This window comes from Panthera onca, chromosome C2 (assembly GCF_046562875.1).
Source record: "Panthera onca isolate mPanOnc1 chromosome C2, mPanOnc1 haplotype 2, whole genome shotgun sequence".
Lineage (NCBI taxonomy): Eukaryota > Metazoa > Chordata > Mammalia > Carnivora > Felidae > Panthera > Panthera onca.
Genome location: NC_138347.1, coordinates 123,038,514 through 123,061,003, shown reverse-complemented (window position 1 = coordinate 123,061,003; position 22,490 = coordinate 123,038,514). Strand labels below are relative to the sequence as shown.

Genomic DNA, 22,490 nt, shown 5'->3' with positions numbered 1-22,490 from the left:
TACTGGGTTCCATCTCACAAAGTCAGATCATGACCTGAGCCAAAATCAAGAGTCAGATGCTTAACCCAATGAACCCCTCGGGTGCCCCTCAAGTCATTCTTAGGTGAAATTGGCTTTTTTTTTTTTTTTTTTTACTTTTTTTACTCCAACTCTATGTGGTAAAGAACTCAGCCAGGTCTACTTAAGGCACAGCACGTTTGTTCACTGTTGCTTTTGTACCATCAGTACAAGTTATCACCATAGTGAAAAAGTCAAATAATGCATTAATGTCAGTAGAGAGCTAATTTTGACTTTGTGGACCCGGCGGAAGGGGTATCGGGGATTCCAGGGGTCCACAGATCGCATTTGGAGAACCGGTATCCTAGAATGTCACACTGGCCCAGTGATAGGCAACAAGAAAGAACAAAGAAGGTGCTGCAGTTAGAATCAGAGGGTCTAAATCCGTCCTTGATCTGGTCCTTACTATCACAGTGGCTTTGGGTGAACTAGTTGATCTCTCTGAGACTCAGTTTCCGCATCTGAAAAATGGAATCAACACAACCTGCTGTTCAAGGGTATTCAAGGTTAGGATCAAAATATATTCTAAAAATCTGTTTCATTCCCCCATTCATGTGTCAATTTCATTCATTTGCCCCAGACTCTTACGGGAGGACTTGAGCAGCAGCTCCAGCAGCGTCTGCCGAGGTGTTGCAAGGGTGCACTATAGGAGGAGAAGGTACCTGTGAGGCAGACAGGGGTGCGGAGGGGCGAGAGCCTCATCCACCCCCCCCCCCCCCAGCCCTGCAGGGGCCCATCTTCCGGCCTGGCCTTTCAAGGGGGCCTTTGGGGAAGTCGAGTTCAGCGTCCTGGGGCCACAGTCAGGGCCGGTCACACCTAGAGGCCTGGCAGCCTAGTGCTGCCGGCCTCACTTCCCCACAGCGCCCACTGCTGGCTGGCGTGCGTATCCATCACTGCGCTACTCTCCTACCCATGAAAGCATATTAGAAAGCCACTTTTTAGAAGTGACATGTTTACATGGACACCCCCACTTATCGTCACCATTACAGACCCTTTATGCACATTGCCCCTCTCCCCGACTGCAGTTCTTTATTAGTAATAACACATTCCAGTGGTAGACCTCACAAAAGATGGAGGCAGCCCAGTGAGTCACATACCAGCACCCGAGCCCGCAATTTTAAATATCCTTCCGCCTTCACGCTCCATCCCGGGACCTTCCTTCTACAGATCCTCTCTCAATTTGTGGTCTCTTAATTTGCTACTCGACACCGTTGTAAGTAAAGACAGATTAGAATGCTAAATTATGGGCATGAATTTTACCATTCATCTATATACTATGCAATGCCAGTTTCAAATGCAAATATAAGAGCAGTTAACTGCTGTGCAGAGTCTCCGAAAATTACAGAATTCACATTTCATAGCTCACGTATGCCTATGTATTCAATTCTTTACCAGAGCATTGTAAATGCCACACAAACACAAACGGCGCTCAATTGTGTTTATTTTGCTTCTTGATGTGCACACATTTTATCCACGCTCTCTACCCTCGGTTTACTGGTAGGAAGGGCAGCCCCAAACAAAAGGAACTGCAGGGTGTCCTAGCTTTCCTCCTCTCTGCCGTCTTCAGCCTAAGTGTTTGACTACTACAGGGAAGTACCATGAGTAGGAAAAGACAAGACAGAGTTCTTTGGTTGGTCATGTTTCTTAAAACATCCCTGCCTGCCTTCTGCATTCAAATCAATTTTGGTTCCAACAGGAAAGGTACCTCTCGGGATTGTCCGCTGCCTGCTTTCTCAGTCCTAGACACCATACGCTTACCTTCACACTGCGTCCGCTGAACTCCCACACAGTGTAAGGGCACTGAGTTTCTGTGCTCACTGGGTATCCTGAGCGCTAGAAGTAAATGGGGCAGACCGAACAATGGATCATTGTCTCCTCTGCTCCCGGACTTGCTGCATTGTCCCATCAGACTTCAGGTACAAAACACAAGTTCAAAGATAAAATGATTAAGAATTCAAGATGGCAACAACAGAGGTTTAAACCAAGCTCAGGGTCCTCTTAAGCATGGAGTGCCATGTGGCTCTCAGGTCACATGCCCGTGAAGCTGGCCCTGCCCCAGTGCCTGTGCTCCTGCCACCCTGGCCCCTGCAGGCCTGGTGGCCTCAAGATGTCCTTTCCCGCTGAAGGGCCCCCAGGGCATCTGCCCCTCTGCCTGAAACTCAGTTTCCTCCCTCCTGGCCTGGGCATGTCCCTCCTTCTCCTCCTGGGATCTCAGCTCAGCTGTCACATCCTTAGGTAGTGCTCCCTGCCCGGCAGACAGGTCAGAACTGTCTTAGTACCATGGAGCTCTCCTTCAATCACGCATCATGATCACTGTTCTTTATTTAGGGATGTCATCATCGGATTGCTTATTGTCCCCCCCGCTGAACTGCCAGCAGCATATATGCTAGGACTGGGTTTGGTTTTGCTCATCCAAGTTTCACCAGTGCTGGGCACGTAGTCCCTAATCAATACCTACAAGGTGAATGAATGGATAAAAAACTGAATGCGTGTTTTTGCAACAGGAGCACAAGTATCAGATGAAGAGGTGGGATGAGGGCTGCATGAATTCTAGCTTCTGTTCGAAAGAGGCTAAATCTTGTCTCATACTGAGCTGGTGAGAAATACGTGAGCATCACATACCCTTGTTTCCTTGCTGTCTCCTCTGGGTAATGAGTGCTCAAGGATTGGCTGTCCTTGTGTTATAAGGGATCCGAGTGCTTTCCTTTGTGTCTCTGGTGCCACAGGCAAGTTCCTGGTGCTTGCTTGGCTCTCCGAAAGTTCTGGTCCATTGAACTGAACTGAGCTGGACTTGGATGAAATGTGTGGCCCCGAAGCTTCCTATGTCTCTCCCTCCCCTGTGTCTCCTTTTCCTCTGTCCTCTCCTTCCCTCTTGTTAAGGATTTCTGAGTCTCGAGAACCATTTTAGTTGTGATCAAATGTTTCCAACAGAAAATGACCCTCATTTATTTTCAGTTTAACTCGACTCTTCAAAGAAAAATGGTCTGATTGGTCCTATAATCATGCAGTGGTTGGGCACTCCAGAGACTGCCCCAGAGCCAGGTTGGGCACATTCGCTGGTAATATTCCCACGTTGGCCTTGATCTTGGGAATCATAAGGCAGGCACTTCAGAAGTTCATGCATTCAACAACAGCCAACTCAAAGCAGAAATTAAACTCGAGAACCAGATGAAACCTACCCTTCCGCCCTGAGGGCTGCAGGTTTAACCCTGTCCAAGAGGCAGTACAGTGTCACCCCCGACCCTGAACAACAGTGACAGAGTGCGAATCGGCCCTCTTGGTGGGGCCCAGTCTGCAACCTGTCTGTCTTGTCCATGATTCCACACCTACATCTGAGAAATGGCCAGGAGGGGGTGTAGTGAAAATGGAGTGCTCATAATGAAATTGAGGATCGATGAAATAATAAAAAATAAAAGCCTACAGGTAAGACTGGTATTGATTGACCATCTCAGAAAACATTGTTAGTAAGAGATCAGGGCATGCTTCCTATATGTAAAATGGGGGATTTCTCTCCAGAGTGAGACCTGAATGGGAATATAGAATGCTATCGGAAGCAATCCTCAGTGCAGTGCCCTTGAAATTACGGGGCTGCTTATGAGTGGTGCGGTGGAGGAGAAAGGGTCCGGCTCAGGGGTCAGCCAGCCATACCTGGGGTTTACACTGTCTTCAGCTCTGTGACCTGGAGCAAGTAATAACCTCTCTGATTCTGATTCTCTTCCTCCTCCTCCTCTTCCTCTTTCTCCTCCTCTAATTCCTCCTCCTCCTTGTTCTTAATTTGACATATCGGCATAAAGCACCTGCCTCCAGGTTTGCTATCAAGATTGAATAAGGTCACCCAGGTGGAGATCCGGAGCTCGGCACTAGGTACAGAGCAGGCGTGCAGTCATGTTACCCCTTCTCCCCACAGCATCAGGAGACTGTTCCTCTCTGGAACAGCTGGCCAGGGCCTGGACTAGAGGCAAGAAAACACCTGATTGCCTCCAGAATGAGGACCCCCCTTAAATTGTGCACACTAGGCACCTCACCCCGGTGCCAACAGTGTTGGGACGCATCAGAGTAGATGCCCTCCTCCAACACCATCTCCCAGGCCATTTTCTAGGTGACACAACTGAGACCCACAGTCATCAAAATTCAACTACAGCAGTGAGTCAAAGTGGAAAACCTAGAACGTGACTCAAAGCCTCCAAGTCTGTGGGAGGTTCCAAGTCTGTGTTTTACCCCCAGCAGCCTAGAGATGAATTCTTTGCTGCCCGTGTCGTGTGATGTTTACCACCCCCCCTCCCTTGCACCATGAGTGGTATTTCTGGACATCTACACACTGTCTCCCTGACAAGTCAGGAAGAGAATGTGTCTCAAGTTTTCAGTATTTCACAAGGCACTTACTACACGGCTTACTTGCAGTTGGGGTTCAAGAAATAAATATCCATCAATTGAGGAAAAGAAGATGTTTTCATGGCCTCATAATTATAATGCAGAGAAATAGTTATAATACACATTAACCCAGCTGAGGGGGAGAAATGCATTAATTTCACAACATGTTCAGCTCTTTAAGAAGTTAGCTTTTCAGGCTCCACGGGGCTTCTGGAACTCAGACTCACGCCTGCTGTTTTGAGAGAAAATTGCACCTGATTGGTGCCCCTCTCCCGCCAGGGAAGTGGTGGGTGGAGAGACTTAATGGAGGCTGGAGGGGTGGGAAGCTGGCTGCAGCACCATGGGGCGTTTAAGCCAGGAGGAAAGGACAGAGCAGAGCTGCTCACATTTAGTGAGCAGACAAATACCTCACCAGGGAACCTGGTTTAAAAAAAAAAAAACACAACAGCCTGTAATCTGATTCAGGAGTCCAGGTCAGGCCTGGGAGTCTGTATTTTCAGAGTTCCCCAGCAATGCTCACGCTGGTGGTTCAAGGGACAAACAATTATGCAAGCTTTGGCCTTTTTCTCCTTCCTCTACAGCCATTTATCTCTAGGCTGTGGGCAAAATCCTTGTTCTCACACCAGGCGAGGGCAAGCGGGAAAGCAGCAAACTAGGACGGTCACCAGCCCCCCCCACCCCCACCCCCGCAACCGTGACTCCCCTCCTTTCTGCCGGATACACTTGATGGGTGACATTTCCGTGTGTGAAACGCTTCGATTTTACCATCCATGAAATGAGCATGTTGATCTGGGTCTCTGGAGGCCTCTTTTTCCAGTGTGACAATTCTTTGTGTGGAGGAAATGGCCTGGAGGTTTTGGGTTTGCAAATCTGGCCCAAGAGAAGCTCTGTCTTCCGTCTGGCAATTCTCAGGATCCCCATTCACTGTCTTCCATCCTTCTGCAGGGGAAATTTGCGCGTTCAAGATCCACGGCCAGGAGCTGCCCTTTGAGGCCGTGGTGCTCAACAAGACGTCGGGAGAGGGCCGGCTGCGCGCCAAGAGTCCCATCGACTGTGAGCTGCAGAAAGAGTACACGTTCATCATCCAGGCCTACGACTGTGGTGCAGGGCCCCGGGAGACGGCCTGGAAGAAGTCGCACAAGTGAGTGGCCAGAGAGGGATCCCTGCACCCCTACCCCCCACCCCACTTCCCTCCCACCCTTCGGCACCACACCCTGCTCTTCAGGTCTGTATACCCAGTGGTCATACCATGGCTCTTCCGCCAGCTCCCCGGGCCCCTGCAGGCATCAGCACAGGCGGAGTCCTCCACCTGCAATACTCTGCCCCTGTGCCTCCCTTGAAAATATTCCCCTTCTGCCATCAGGACTGTGTTCAAGTGTCACTTCTTCCGGGAAGCCTTCCCTGAGCCAGCCCATCCCTGCGGAGCTGGTTGGGACCTTGTTCTGGGTTTCTGCCATGCCACACGCATATCTCTGTCCTGGCACTTTTTAGTTTGGGTTGTAGCTCTCTCCCATTTGGAGTTTGATTCTGAACCTAACTCAGAGAGTGGTTAAATTCTTTCTGAAAGGAAGAGTGAATGAACAGAGGAAGAGGAATAGATAAAGGTAAGGGGAGGCAGTCTAGAAGGAATCATTGCTTAAAGCTGGGTAACAGGGAAGGCCAGAGAAGGGGCGGATTCATCTCCAAAGCAGGGCATTGACAGGTAGAAGCGTCTCCTGTGGGAGGGTGGACAGAACACTCAGACAGCAACTATCCTGACTGGCTGTGGTTTCTCTGCTCCTTCGGCCCTGGGACCGACCAGAGTCAGTGCCCACGGGAGGTATGGGAGGGCAGTGTCATTCTCCCTTTACTGCCATCTCTTCCTTCTGGTGTGTGGTCCCAGGGCCGTGGTCCATATCCAGGTGAAGGACGTCAATGAGTTTGCTCCCACCTTCAAAGAGCCAGCCTACAAGGCGGTGGTGACAGAGGGCAAGATCTATGATAGCATCCTACAGGTGGAGGCCGTGGACGAGGACTGCTCCCCTCAGTACAGCCAGATTTGCAACTATGAGATCGTCACAACTGACGTGCCTTTTGCCATTGACAGAAATGGTGAGTGTCCTGAGAGGGCCCCCCTGGGGGGAAGGGCAGGGAAACAAGTCCACCACCCTCTCTCTGAAGGCCAAGTGAGGGCTCTGAACATCCATGGCAGGTAATGACTCCCTTGCCATCCGTGACCTAGGCTCTGTAACCCAGAACTCAGCCCTGCACTAGAGTGGATGTCCTTAGATTATTAGCACAACCAGGTCGAAGATACCCCCCAGATACCTCAGAAACCTGCTCAGTGAGTACAGCCCCTAGAACTCATAATGCCACACATCTGGATATTTAAGACAGGATGGCTTTCTGGTAGAATTTTCCATGCCGTCAACTCAGCCATACCTGAGTCCCTTTCCTGCACCATAAGTTGTGGCACTACCCCCCACCCCAGCCGTCTGCTTCCTGTTCCCAGGAAAAAAGAAAAAAATGCTAAAAGAGAAGATGGAGATTTTTGGAAACACCTTCTGAGCTTAGATTCATTTAAGAATCTTTTATATTCTTGCCAATGTCCTTTGAGAATTTCTACTATAGTGACAACAATGAAAGAATGAAACCTCCCACCACACCCCAATCCCAAACTGAATTTACCGAACTGAAAACAGTCCTATAAAGCCCTTTGTGCATTTCCCCATCACCATTCGCAAAACACTTGTAGTGTAAACACCTCAGCCAGAGGCCCAGTCAACTCCGCCCACATTAAATGCAATTTTCAATAACTCCATGTTAATCAGATGATAATTATTTGCCAAGTGTATTATTTGATAGCATGAGTGTGTGCTTATAGGTATATTATCCCCACTCTGTTTCGAATAGGATCATAGAGTACTGCACAAAGATGCAAAAGTTACAAAACCTGAAGTTCCTCTACCCTGTGAATTATTTCCTGAGTGCCAGGCATAGAGCTGGGAACTGGGAATGAAGTGGGAGTCGAACTCAAAACCGACTCGGGCCTGCCATCCAGTGGAGCTTACCATCCAATGGAAAGAAAGTCGAAATGAAAACTAGAAAGTCAGGTGGCACCAAGGGTGAGATTGGTGCATAAAGCATGCCGTGAGCCAGAATTAGGCAGTGGATTAACTGTGAGCCTCCCGGTAGCCGACACCTAGAGGGAAGTACCATCAGTGACCTGCTTGCCAGTATTCAGTGCTTCCCGTGCTCCTTGACATTGAGATGGGGGAGAAACATGTCCTGGGACCTGGTCTTCTGCATCCTGAGAACTGCAGCAGGTTCCACAGCGGATGGGAGCCAACAAGACACCCTCATCCCTGATCTCCAGTGGTTTGTGATCTGCCTTGGGAGATGAAATCAGCATTCTTATAACAGACAAAGATAAGGCAGTTTCCTTATAAAATGATAAACCACGTGGGAATGTTAGAAACCAGCACATTGCGAGATGCTCACTGTGTGGAACACAAGATCAGTGCCTCAGTGCACAAGAAAGTAAAAGAGAAAATACTGGACTTGAGTTAAAGATTGGTTCAGGACTAAGAAGTAGGTAATTTCAATTAGTAGGGTCTGTCAGAACTATTTCCTGATGGCTTTTCCTACAAGCCCTGTGAGGCGGCTGGCTTGTCCCTACCACACAGACGTATGTCTCACACACATCAAATACACGCACATGCACACACCACCCTATGAAATATACAACAATTGGTTTGTATTTTTCTGTTCCCCTATGATCAGCTGCGTGGTCTCTGTCCACAAAAGCTTTGGAACTTGGGGGGCGATGAGTCCTTGGTGAAGAGCGTGACCAGACAAGCGGAGATATCTGTGATGAGTGGTCAGGCTCCACTTGACTTCCTGCCTTAGTTCTGGAAAGCCACAGCCCAATGAGAGTGGAGATGCAAATCCTTTCATCTGAGGGTAAACTGCCCCAGTCATGAAGATAATTACTCACCTTGATGAGCCATTTCGCTAACATATGCCAATTTATTTCCCTAGCTGTCTCATTAAAAGTGAGTAATGGTCTTTTGCCAAGCCTCTGCCTCCAACGTTGGTTTACAACAGAAGATGAAGAGGAGAGTGGGCACTCCCAGGGAGTGTGGGCCCCCAACAGCGAGGTTTACAAAAGCGGTTCTCCAAGTAATGAAGGCAGGACCCAGGGACAGACACAGAAGCAGCAGCTCCCCATTCTAATGAGTTTCCCAATTGGCCCTTATCCATCATTTCTCCCAGCGACCTTCCCGTCTCCTTGAAGGAGTTCTTTGTATGAACATCAGAGAAAGTACTGCTGAGTTCAGGGTCCACTCATTGAAACCGCATGACGGCAGGTAGATGGGTCCTGGCTCCTCCAACTTGCCAAGCTCTTTGCTTGTTGGTGAAGGAAGGGGAACGGGGCAGCAGCGAAGATCGAAGACATTCCATGGATTCAGCCTGGGCTGTCTTAACCCAAAACTCAGCCTTTTTCTACTAGAGGTCTTTGGCCTCCCCACCTTGAATTCCTTCCCCATGAAATCATGGCGGGAACCATCCCTGCCCCCTTGTGGGGTTGTGAGGCCTCAGGGAGGCTGTGCCCTAGGGGTGATGTTCACAGGGTACCTGGCACCTAGGGAATGCTCCATTCATGGTGCCATGATTATTAGATGTTTACCTGGGTGGTTGGGACATAAAGCTTCTTCACTACCCACCCCACCCCCACACCCCATAGATTTCCAGGCTGAAATTATAAGCAGGTAACTGAGTCACCACTCCCTCTTAGGAAGTTCTGGATCCACTTCCGATGGCTTCTTGTTTCCCATCTCCTGGCACTTGGTTGGTCTCTTTGAGGTCAGTAGGGACCAAATCCTTATTTCCGTTGAACAGATGGAAAAACTGAGTCCTAAAGTATTAAGAGCTTGCATAACAGCACCTGTGACCCCGGTGGCAGAGTTGGGACTGGAGCCCAGATCACCTGAGCATGGGCCTCTCTGCCTTTCCACCAGTCATGTGATCATACTCCTCAGTGATATTTGACAGGAATGCTTGGCTATGGTATTTAAGTTCAAAACTACAAAGTTGCATCTTAGTCCTACATCCATTACATGTGTGAATGTGTGTGTGTGGGGGGGGGGGGGGGGTGGGGAGAGAGAGACAGAGAGAGACAGAGAGAGACAGAGAGAGACAGAGAGAGAGATCTTTGATAAGTTACTTAACCCTTGCCTCAGATCCTCCCCGGTAAAATGGGAATTAAATCCCATGCCCAATGCCATGCCCGTGTGAGAGGCTGGGTGCATTGCCAAGAGGGGGCTCACCAGCGTGTCTGCACAAACCACGCTCTCAGCCACACTTGGGAATGGCCAGAAGGAGAAGCAGGGGTCTCCACGACACGACACCACTTGGCAGACTTTTCTCCTTTTCCAGCAGTTCCGTGGTCGGTCCCCAGGCAGCCTCTCCTGGGCAACAGGGCTGCCCTGGTGAGTCAGGAGACTCCGCCTCCTCTGGGCCAAGTGTGCCCTACAGTCGGCTTATTTGAAAGTAAATGCAAACATTTCTTTTCCATCTGAATAGAAAAGTCACGCTTGCCCCTTGTGCAGGAAATTCGGAAAGCATAGAAAAGTACAAGAAGGAAATAAATCACCTGTAATCCCACTAAAGATAGCCATTATTGATGTTCTACCAGTACTTTTTGTGTGGGGTTTTTTCTAGCAAAAGTAAGGTTACACTCGCCTTGTTTTTCTTTACCCTGCTGTGTTCACTTAACATTCGATAGTATGGATTTTTTCCACCCTTAAAAATGCTTCATAATTACCACGTTCAGCGCTAAAAACATTCTATCTGGTGCACAGACTCTTTTACCTAGCTCTTGCCTTACTATCAGACATCCAGTTTATTATTTTTCACTGTGGGAAATAATGCTTAGATGAACATATTTGCACCTGTATGTGTAATTTTTATCATTTTCCCGGAATCAATTTCTTAGCTGTGGAATTGCATGCCCCAAAGGTATGAACAATTGCAAAGTGACTGGCCTGTATAACTTTCCAAAAGGGTCATTCCGATTTTTTAAATGTTTATTTGCTTATTTTGGGGAAAGAGACAGAGAGAGGATGAGCAGGGGAGGGGCAGAGAGAGAGGGAGACACAGAATCCAAAGCAGGCTGCAGGCTCTCAGCTGTCCACACAGAGCCTGATGCAGGGCTGGAACCCATGAACCTTGAGATCATGACCTGAGCCAAAGTGAGATGCTTAACTGACTGAGCCACCCAGGCGCCCCAGGGGCTATTGTGATTTAAATTCCACTGAAAGGAGGCTGCAGGCCAGTGTGCTTGGCTCCTGGCACCTCCACCAGCCTCAGTTTGAAAAAAAAAGAACACCTTCACTAATATGCATGGTACATACTAACTGTTCTTTGAGAATTAGCTTCCCCAGGTTCATTTGGAGCAGAGAAATGGGCCCAGGAACCCCTAGTCACCTGGGCTAGCTAGGAACTCAGGTCTCCTTCTTAGGCACTGCTGGGAGAAATCATTCAAATATGGAAAGAAGAATACAATTGTAACAGAAGCAAAATGAGTGACTTTTTGAGCTTCCAAAAATTTTTAAGTATGTGTCTTATCCACATAGGACCCTCCCCAACACAATTGGTCACCACATTATACACTCATTTTTGACCTAAGGCTTCAAATTCCAGGCTCTGAAACCCATTCTCCCATGTGTGAGGCCGGCGGTAGCGGAGAAAATACATTTGTTTCTCAGACAGTTTCATTAGGACTCGCTAGGATGTGCGGTTGCCGCAGACTGGGCCAGGGATTGCCGCCTGTGTGTTTATTTGTCTACCACGGTCAATAGTGTTTGGTCTGCTTAATGTCACACGGCTTGTAAACCCTGAGCCTTCCTCTTCCGAGAGGCGTATCTTTTGAGAGCCATTTAACCATAAGGAAAAGGAAGGTTAAAACTTTTTTGTTCAAAATTCAATTTGATGCTGTTGCAACATCGTTCTTGCGGTTATTTTGCAATGCTTCCACCTGCAAGAAATCCTCCCCCGTGAGCACTATAACCACAAGCTAGTTTGCTAACAGAGCCCACAAGGAACATCACCAACCCAACACCTAGCCGCCCCAGTCCTGGGGGGCCCTAAGCTGAGACTGAAGCCAAAAGGTGGGGGGGGGGGGGTAGTGAGAGGGATTCTGAACACCAGGCACGAGGCCAAAAATATATCAAACCCATTTTTATTCAGAGATTTTTGAACGGCTTTGTTAAACTAAATTTTACTTCAAATCAGTGGCTGCGGGTACATTTTTAGAAACGGTCTGGAGCTGACGGTGGAATAAAAGATCCTAGTTCTTGGTCCAGTGTCTCAGACGCTGGACTCTCACAGGAGAAGCCCTGCTCAGGGCCTGGTACTGAGGACCGTTTCACTGGTATTAGGTGATGAGTGCACCAGCTCTTCGGATCTTTAAAACATGTGACTTTCGTAATTCCCCAGAGGCTGATTCATGTAGTCCCTGTTGCCTCCACTCACATGAGCCATAGACATCAGTTGAAATGGAAGAAAGCTCATTAGGAATTTTTCCCTTAGTTTTGATGAAATATAAAAATATACCTGAGTCAGCCATTAGCACATTGGTTTGTTTTTAAGTTTCCATTTTCTTTCTTTTTTTTTTAATTTATTTTTGAGACAGAGCATGAGCAGGGGAGGGGCAGAGAGAGAGAGACACAGAATCTGAAGCAGGGTCCAGGCTCTGAGCTGTCAGCACAGAGCCCGACGTGGGGCTCGAACTCACGGACTGTGAGATCATGACCTGAGCTGAAGTCGGACGCTTAACCGACTGAGCCACCCAGGTGCCCCTAAGTTTCCATTTTCTTAATTTCACTTCTGCTAAAGGATAATGATAACACTGGAGTTCTAATTTGCTGTCAGCTCCACTATCAGAAAAAAAAGCAAGAATGAAATTCTTCTTCACAAAGGAAGACTTCACTCTCTCGGAATCCAAAATTGAGAAGTGTTCAATGCACACTGGGCTTTTATTCATCCCTTAGAAGCAAAACTGTATTTCAGCAAAAATAATCAATTAGAATTTTGCTCATTAATTATCAAATATTTATTTCTGAATTATAATACCAAACCCACAGGAGCAAAAACACACACATGGCCCAGAAAAATGGTGTGGTCTCTTTTGGAGAAGAGAAATGTCTTTGCCACCAGGGCAAGGAATCTGTTATTCTGTGTAGCTTTCAGAAGAGAGGTCACACGTTTTCTTATTGATTTTACTTCCTATTTGGTAGCAAAATAATGTGAGAAGAGGCAGTGAACATTTCTGGCGACGAGCCCAGATGTTAAAAAATATGTGCCAGGACATTTCTGAATCCCATCTTTTTCCCAGAGATTTCATGGCAGATGAGCCTTGGTGCCCTACATCATCAGGGACACAAGCACACGGGCACACTCTAGGAGGGACTTTTCTGACAACCCATGACTAACGAATCCACCAGTTGGGTTCCAGATATGTGCTTGGAATCTCCTAGTAGTCCTTTCCCACAGCTGAGGTGGCTCCAGCCAGTGGTTCCTGGCAATCTGCCACCAACGCACAAGCAAGGAAAGGGGTCATTCCATGCCAGTGAAGGTTAGCGGAGTAGAGAAGGGATTTTAAAGAACGGCAGTGTGGTTAACTTGATCCCAAACCATTTTGAATATCCCTGCATCCTCAGGCAACATCAGAAATACCGAGAAGCTGAGCTATGACAAGCAACGCCAGTACGAGATCCTGGTGACCGCCTACGACTGTGGACAGAAGCCCGCCGCTCAGGACACGCTGGTGCAGGTGGACGTGAAGCCAGTTTGCAAGCCTGGCTGGCAAGGTGGGCCATCTCTTGTTGATGCTGTTGAGCGGAGGCAGCTTGGCCTGGTGCAGAGAAGGTGCTAGACCTATCCTGAAAGCCAATACAACCTATAACTAGAGGAATTTCTTACATGCAGGCACTCTGCTGCAAGAAATAAAGTAGCTTGTTTATTCTTACAACTCCTGGGTGACCTATTATCCTCATTTTACAGTTGAGAATGTCCAAGGCAACTTGTCTCATATCGTGTGCCCTGTTTGTCCAGCTCACCCTTTCTAAAATCTCATGACACTTTTGAATCGATAGTAATTATACCACCGTGTTCGGGAGAAAGTGCCAGCAAGCCTATTCGCTTTATCTAAGGGAGTGAGTTGAGCCAGTGTGTGTCAAGTTTGAATCATCACTCAGTACCTGGGGAAGGTTGTCATGTTCTTTGGGCTAGCACAGAAGGTAGGTACACAAGCAGAGGTTGGAGTCCCAGAATCTAGCCTCTAGATTAAGGAGTTTCTCAAGTGTTGGCTCCGGGAATGGAGAAACAATGGCCTTAGATATAGGTGGATTTTTGCCCCAGTTTAGCTGTTTGGGTATGCAAAGATGGAGCAAAGGTTCAGGTTACCCTTAGATGACAGAGGTTTATCACTGACCTCAAGGGAAGTAAGGAACGCAAGGCCATGTGCATAGATGGAGCTCGCCGAGAATTGGATGGCTTATAGAATAACAATACCTCTAGTGGTGGCACCAATATTCCAGTGGCCGGGCAGGGATGCTGGACGTATCTCTGGGCCACCATTTTGGTTGGTCACTGGCTTCTGTTTCTGCTTCCTGTGCTGTTGCTGCTACAGGTACCACTCATTCATAACTTTGGGTACTTCTTGGAGTCCTGCTTTGCGGCTTTTGTCTACTGTTTTCTCCACGTGTCTTTAAGCTTCAGAGCCCCTGTTATATTCTACCTGTTTCTCTCCCTCTTTCTCTTCCTCTTCGTATATTTCATTCTTAAATTCCGCTTGAGAGGATGTCATTAGCTATGGTAATCATCCGTATTTCTATCGGACAGACTGATGCCACGATACCATAGAGGTCACTGGTCAGACTTTGAACGGGCGCCTATTAGTCAAGCAATCATTCTCATGGTACACTGCAAGGACCCCTGAGGGCCCATCTGGGGTCACTCCCCTCAGAAGACAGCTCTCAAAAGGCTCCTCCCCTGTGCAACTTTATCTCCTTTACTCTTTCAACTAGAAAAAAATGGGAGGCGGTAATTAAACCCACCTCTGGAGAGAGCCAGAGTCGTTTGCCTTTAAACAAAGTAGAGAAGATGAAATGCCAATAGAGGAGTCACGGGTAAGACAGATGCTACAGAAAGAACAAAGTAGATCCACCTATTTTGGATCAAGCAAAAGACAGAGAAAAAGGAACAAGCCAGAGTGGGAAACTATGTGTCACCAACCTCAGGGAGCCTGGGCTCTGGTTGGTATAATTCACTAAACCCTAAGGGACCTGAGGGCAGGATTCTGTCTCTCTTGTTCACCACTGAATTTCTCAGACTTAGCACATATCTGACCCCAATGATAGGTGCTCAAGAAACAGCCATCGAATGAATGAATGAATGAAAAGCTATTTGAGTAAAGAAGAACTCAGCTTGTTTTATTTTAACGTATAAGGACTAACCCAGTGAAAGTCTAGCTTTTGAAAAGAAAGCCTGGAAAGAATATAAAAGCTTTCTAAGCAGGGAACATGCTCATAATGGGATTTTCAGTGGGGAGAGTAAAACACAAAGCGGTATCTGGAAAAAGATCCCAATGTTTTGTGTCTTTGACAAATGAGACACCTACAGATTTGGGATTACATTTTTGTACCTATATTTAAATGCCATTTCCTAAAAGCGTTTGTACTTGCTTCAGTGTTAAACGTATGCACAGAAAATCATGTTAATAATGTTGGGCTCCGTGTGTGCAGAATGTGTGGGACGCCTATCCTGCTAGTGCCCAATGCTATTTGTAGCCAGACTGTGAGCTCCTGGAGGCAGAGGTCACGCCCATTCGCTGTGTCTCCGGTGCTCAGCACAGGGCCGGGCACAAGGCAGGTGGTTGGCCAGTGCTGCACGGATGAATGGATGGTACACGGAAATGTACCTTTCTGTGGAATAAAGGAAACAGGGACACAGCGACTCCCTGCATCCCTTCACTGTGTCCAGCAAAGCCATTTAAGCATGTGTAACCTCAGACTCAACTACCTTACGGTGGCTTCTCTGCCCATGTTAGCCAGCCTTTGGTGGCAGAAGCTGACACTGGATTCTGCACCATGTCCCTCCTCCCTCCAGCTTAGCTCCGGTAAAAGCCACTAGGTCTCTCTCCCCAGCCGTCATCCCAGCAGGTTCTCAGATCATAGCAGGTCACCCAGCTTCTCCGATGTGTGTTAGCAGTGCTCAGACTTCTTTCCGGCTACTCCCATCCCAGCCCCCAGACCTGGAGAGCAATCTTCTCTCCTTCCGGAAGGCTGGTCCACTTTATTCCTCCACTTGGGCAGCCCTCACCTCCAGCTAACCCACCTTGGGGCCGATCCTCTCTTCTACGCCAGGTCAGGGCTGCTGCCTTGTAGCTGGATAGCCCTTTCTCCAGTGAAGAGTATACCTACCACCACTGGCCCCTAGTGGTGGGACCAGTCTACTCCCCTCTCCCAGCTTTGCAGAGCAAACTGGAGTAAGCCAATGTTTACAGGTTTTCTTTTTTTAACCACGGGGTAAGCAGGCTGCCCCTCACTTGAGGGGTTGTCAGGTCCCTAGGGGAAAGGGCTGGCTCTTCTTAAAGTGGGTGTGGGGTGAAGCCGGCCCTGTATAGAATGGGAGAGGAGCACAGAGAGGGGAGGCCTTTCAGGGCACCAGTGAATAGTGTAAGGAAGCCAGTCTGGCTTGCATAGGTGGTTGGGACTGTGGGGAGGTGGGAAGCAAGATTGGAGAGGTCAGGGGTAGGGTATGGCTGGCAGTCAAGGTTTTGAATGCCGGGGTCAGGAGCTGCAATGAACCCAAGCCCCTCAGAGCCAGCCGTGAGTGAGAGGTCTGCGGGTATGTGCCAGGGGTGATTACCCAGGAGAACAGAGGCTCTTCCCTGAGCTGATTTCCCACAAACAACAAGAGTCACCAAGCAAACACAGTTTGGCAGTTCAAATTCTTGTACCTGTTTTCAGTCATGTCCCTCCAGGCAGGAGCGGGCTGCAGCCCAGTGAAAGCAATCCATCATGCTCAGGAACCTCCTGTCTCCCAGGAGCACTCCCAGTCAGCACCATCAGCTTCTCCCAGAAGCTTTCCTGAAGGAGTAAGGGACCCTGCTCACAGCTGGAGCCTTCCCTTCCTTCCCAGGCCAATGAGGGACTGCTCTCAGACTCCCGCGGTGCCCCAGGACATGGCCCCAGTTTTCCATCACAACAACCCCTTCCAGGAGTGTGGGGCTGCAGCTTTCCCAGCATGCTGCTGGCCCTACCCAGCTGTGCACAAGGACATCGCAGACCCTGACTCTTCTGCCACCTGCCTTATACACCGTGACCAAGACATTGTCTGCTCGGGCTATGGTTTTCCGTTCTTCATCTTTTTTCTAGGGCTGCGTCTTGTCTTCCCAGAAACAATATGAGTTCTATCCTCTCTGCTGGGATTCTGAGATTCTCTTCTGAGATTCTGAATAGGTAGTAGGGGTCAGCTCACTCTATGGGGGTAGGTGGAGCTTTACCCAAGGGAGTGCCACTCCCATTCTCAGCTGCCCAGAGAAGAAGTTGGTCCTCCAAGGACCAACTAGACCTGTGTGAGTGGAATAAAGAACAAAATCTCCATGTTTTGTCCCGAGCTTGGAGACCTCATGTATCCCTATAGTAGCCCTTACTCATGGAGGTAGAAGATTCTATTAAGAAGCAGGAAAAAAGGTGCCCCTGCAGTAGCCTATAGAAGCCTAAAGGCTGGCTTGTGCCCTGCCTCTCATGCCAGACTTTTGCAGTCTTCTTGGTGTCTGTTTCCCTCTTGCCAAACCATTACATGTGCCCAAGCCTGGGCCTATGTGGGCACTGAGGACTTTGGGAAGAATCCACATCTGTTCATGGATCAGAGCGAACAGAGGATATAGTGCCCTCAGAGGCCATCGGGATGATAGTGGCAATGGACCCAGTGGGAGCTGCTCCTGTGGACCCCTCCTTCCAGGGGCCACAGAATGTGTCTTAGAGGATCATTTGTAATTTGGTTGCTGATTTGGGTTTCGTTTGTTTGTTTAGCTGTTACGTTATGTGGAGAAACACATCCCCTCTTTATGCCTTCTTTCGTTGTTCTTTATAATCTCTTAGCCCATCTCTTTCTATGTTGCAAGATGAAAACATTGTCTTCATAACACTTATTTAGTGTATTTTTCCTTTTATTATCGCAAGTCAGATTTTGTGTCTGTTACCTGCTCCTGCCAGTAGAGAAGCAGAGTTCAGTATTTCAAGTCCCTTTATGCAAAACAGTTGCCCTCTGGAGAGAGTCACGGCAGACTTCCCTGGTGGCCCTTCCCCATTTCTTGCCCAGACGTGCAGCCATTCTGGATTGTTCGTGTGCCAGACCAAGTTTCCAGACTCCAACCCCCCGCAGGACCCCCTCTCTCCTTGCCCCCGTCATCGCTGAGCACAACCACCCCTCGCCCCGCACCAGTTCAACCAGCACTGTCAGTTCCTAGACCTCCTCTCACGGGCCCAATTCCTGGTCCCTTCACCTTCACCTTCACAGTAAGCTGCCCTATTTCATATGGAGAGAAAAAAAGATGCAGCCGCATAACAAGCCACTTTTTCTCTGCTCTTTGGGCTTGACCATTTCCCGAGGTACATCAGATGGTCTCAGTGTGTCTGCCATTCCACAAATCAGGCCTTGGTCAGGAAGAAAGGTGGTATCTGATAGAGTAGGGCTTCTGGCACCCACATGCGCACAGGAGCACCTGGGAGCCAGGGTACATTGCAGATCCTGACTTCTTCAGTCTGGGGCGCTTCTGGATGTAGCTGGTCCACGGCCTTCACACTGAACAAGAAAGAAGGTCGCACAGAAAAAATCTATGAACACACAGAGTGCATCTAGGACTTCCGTGTTGGAAGGACCGCAGCACGAAAGCTGCTGGTTGAGATGAATTATCCCTTAGTTATTTGCATTGTGAGAGTTGACAACACACACTACTCAGGGGGAGACATTGCTGAGTGAATTCATTCACCCTTTACTGAGGCCCGCTGTGTGCTGAAGGCCAGGGATCCAGAGACAGACACGACGTACCAGGACCCGTAGTGCAGAAGGAGATGAGGTCAAGGAAGTACTGAGGACAAAAGGTCTGGTGGAGGTGGCTTTGGGGACACAGAAGAGAGACACTTAACCTTGCAGGGGTCCTGGGGAGATGTGCCTGGGCCAAATCTTGAAGGATAATAGTTTCAGCATAGAGAAGAGTGTTCCACACTAGGGAGCAGAGGTCAGGAAAGTGGGAAGGAGCATGGTGTGGCTGGGGCATGGGGGGAGGAGGCTGGATGGGCCTATGGGGACCAGGTCACGAAGGCAGGGCCTCCTGTGTTACCTCAAAAGCACTGGGGAGCCTAGAGGCTTTCATGACCCTGTGTGGTGAGAGGGATTTGGGGGGAAAGAAGGACTTCTTGGCCAACCACATAGATGCAGAGACTGGTCAGGAACCAGCTGAAAAGGATGATTTGTCCTGAGAACACTTTTAAATGGGTCACTTCTGGAAAAGTACCTAAAATCATGTATTTCTTCAAAAGCCAATCCAAAGTACTGGACAGCAAAGGAAGTTAGATTTGCAGTCAAAGCCCATGAGAGCCCACAGGCAAGGGGATGAGGTTGGCAGCCAAGCACGTCTGAAGTTGACTGCTGCTAAGTCTTGTCAAGTATATGTCCCTGTCCCCCTGCAGCCATCCATTTGCCCATCACCCTGCCAAGGAGAAAATACCCCAGGCCCCAGGGGTCAGCTGGCTTCACCCTGCCCCTTCCAAAATCAGATCAATTATTGGTCAAGTACACAGAAGAGCTGGCTTAGGTTTTACTACATGAAAGGCATTGATTTCAAATCTTAGGGTGATAAGCCCAGAAGGCACCCACATTTGCTTAGAGACAGGCAAGGCTCAGAAGGTGAAACTGTGTCCATCTGAAGCTTGCATGATGGTGCTTCCCTTAATGCAGGCTGACGTACGAGGGCATTGCCAGAATGGCAGAAGAAATGTTGGCTCCTTGCCCTCAGTCCTGGCCTTCACGGTACTGCCAGTGTGTCCAGTATGCCACCATTCGGGTACCAACTTTTTTGTTCTAAAGGATAACTCCCAGCTTAAAATGTAAATGTCTCTTGGAAGAATCACTATGAACCCAGTGGTCAGCAAAGTATAGCCTGCAAGCCAAATCTAGTTGACCACCTGTTCTTGTACTACTGTGAGTCAGAAAATGGTTTGTGCACCTTAAATTACTGGAAAAAATCAAAGACGAATCATACTTTGGGCCACATGAAATTCACATTTTAGTGCCTATAAATAAAGCTTTATTGGCATCCTGCCATGCTCGTCCATTTCATATCATCTCATGGCTGCTCTTGCACTCTAATAGCAGAGCTGAGCAGTTTCAACAGAGACCAGATGGTCCTCCAAGCCTAAATGTTTACTTTCTGGCCCTCTACAGAGAATACTTGGTGACACCTGCATGGAGCTATTATCTTCCACTGACACCTTAGTGAGAAGTAATTTATTGGAGTGCCTTGGACAGCCTAGAAAGAATGGAACACCAAATAGACACATTAAGACAGAAGAAAAGGAACATGGAAGTCCAAAAAGTCCTCTGTGTTGCTGCACAGAGGACAGGAACAACCCTGTGAGATATGCAATTCTAGCCCACTTTACAGATAAGGAAAACTTAGGGTTAAGAACGTTTGAGTGACCTTGCTCAATATCTCACAGCTGATAAATGGCATAGATAGAATTCAAAGTTATAACTGCCTATCTCAGAGAATTACTGAAGTGGCAGGAGAAGAAGGCTAGAACAAGGAGGTTGGGAGTTTCCAAAGGGGCACGTTACTAGCTCTAAAATGGCATCTCAGGAGATTGTTCAGAAGAGAAGCCACCTGAGTACCCTCAGGCAACACATTTCACCTCTCCATCACCTTATCTACAAAAAGGCGATGAGACTTAGCTTGAAAGGGTGGCTCCAGTTCAATGAAGCACTGTACATGTGGCACCTAAGGCGTCCCCTGACATTCATTGTGTGCCCTCTCCTTGCCCTGCCCAACACATCCATCTTTCCTGGATTGATGCTGGTCTGGTGCACCAGTGCCTTAAATGATAGCTCATGTGAAAATAAACCCACACTTGCAGACTGTCCATCTCTCAGATACTTTTTGCCTAAACCTGAAGTTGCTTCTGGTGATCACATGGGCCAGAGAAACACAATGTGAGCCTGAGACATAAGTGAAACTTCAAACCCAAAGATGGCAGACCCAAGCACAGCAACTCACACCAGAGTAGGGAAAGCTACCTTCCCCTGTAAGAGAACCGAACATGAAAATTACCCACCTTCCACCCTTCCATTCACCAGTACCTGGCTTTATTTGACGTTCATCCCCAGGGGCTCTGCTCTTTCATCCCATAGGTGTTCTCCACCTTCAGGCTTCTCCTATCCTCTTGACTTTCCCCTTTGTCATATCATCTCCTCTCCCTGTGTCCCTATTCTCTACAGTCACGCCCTTCCCCTTATTCCTTAGATATCCATCCTCTGAACCCTCCCCAAGGCTGAGGAAGGTGATGGGGTCTGGGGGTGCAGGACTCAGGAACAAACTAGTGACGACAGAGCTGAGTGAGAGTGAAAAGGGCTCAGGCCAACCATTAGCCCTGTCGTGATTGGCCATAGCCTTTGCTGAAGCCACTGCCCTGTCTGAGCCTGGGTTTCCTCAGCTGTTAATGGAGAATCATAACCCTTGGCCTAATCATCTGGCAGGATTGTAAGGAGGCCCAAAGAGGTCCTATGTTTGGAAGTGCTTTATAAAACTTAGATTACCATGCAAATAATGTTATGACTAAAATTGGTAAGATAGGTACCATCATATAAGTGGATACATGTGCCTGTGTGTGCACACACATACACACACACACACACACACACACACACACACACACACACACGGAAATTTATAGAATTGAGTAAGGCTGTGTGTCTTGAGCTTTGCAGACTTGATTTTAGAGCTTTAGATTGGACCAAAGGGAGACAGTGGGGTGGGGTGTGTGGAAAAAGCACAGTCTGGGGGGCTGGGCACACAGGCCTCAGTCCCTCCTCAGCTCTAACCCATGCTGCATCCTCAGGAAAGTCACTCCTGCCTGGTTCAGCTTGCCTACATAGAAACGGACAATAATGCCTTCTCCTGAGGGCCAGAAGCAAGCCTGCCTGTGGAACACTGTGCTCTTAACCACACACACGGGGGCTCAATGAACAGCAGCTCTTTTAGTTCCCTTTATGCTGTTTTTTTTTTTTTTTTAAGTTACAATGGAGCATTTTCTTCCCAAATAATTGGAAAAGCCATCACTGAAGCCCAATTCCACTGACTCCGGCAGAGTGACCCCGGGGCAGCTGCACCTTGGGTCCGCTCAGATCTGCCAGGAGAGCATCCGAGCTCCTGGCAGAGGGCCTCCAGGGGCACTCCTCCGTGAATAACGACCTGTTTTGACATCACTGACACAGCCGATCATTATGGTGCAACAAATGGCTTCTGTACACGATGCTGATTTACCTACTCGGTGGCGTCTTAATGTGCTTAAAGACCTGCTGGGGAAGCTCGTCTGCTCGAGCCTGTTTTTACCTGGCTCCCCTGTGCCTCCATGTGAACATGAGTGGAAATGGGCTTGGGAAGTTTCTGGGTCTAATCGTCTCAGCCCTGGCGGGGAGGGGGTGCAGGCAGACCGCATTTGTCCCAAACAGAGCTCAATGAGCGTAACGGTCACCAGTGAGTAAGCATTTAATCTTTGCCAAACCCTGTCTAACAGGGATGCGTGTACTGTCCCATTTACTCCTCAGTATATACCCTGAAAGCTGTTTTTTTCCCTTTTGGCAGATGAGAACATTGAGGTTAAGACACTGGCCTTAACTAGTTATATCCAGGACCTACATCAATCTCAGTCCCATCTGTCTGTAGACACAGATCTCCTGTCTTGTCATCTACAATGTGTCTCCAAGCAAAGGAGAATGCTGACCACCTTTTGAGA

General features: G+C 48.4%; 1 protein-coding gene across 2 annotated transcripts in view; it reads left to right on the top strand.

The window, feature by feature from the left end:
• The window catches only part of CLSTN2 (calsyntenin 2), a 603,610-nt gene that overhangs the window by 460,207 nt on the left and 120,913 nt on the right, over positions 1–22,490 (top strand). For both annotated transcript variants that reach the window (XM_078432292.1, XM_078432293.1), the window contains exons 3-5: positions 5,374–5,569; positions 6,311–6,519; positions 13,131–13,280. In XM_078432292.1, the coding sequence (XP_078288418.1) occupies positions 5,374–5,569; positions 6,311–6,519; positions 13,131–13,280 (555 nt within the window). The remainder of the gene's footprint in view (positions 1–5,373; positions 5,570–6,310; positions 6,520–13,130; positions 13,281–22,490) is intronic.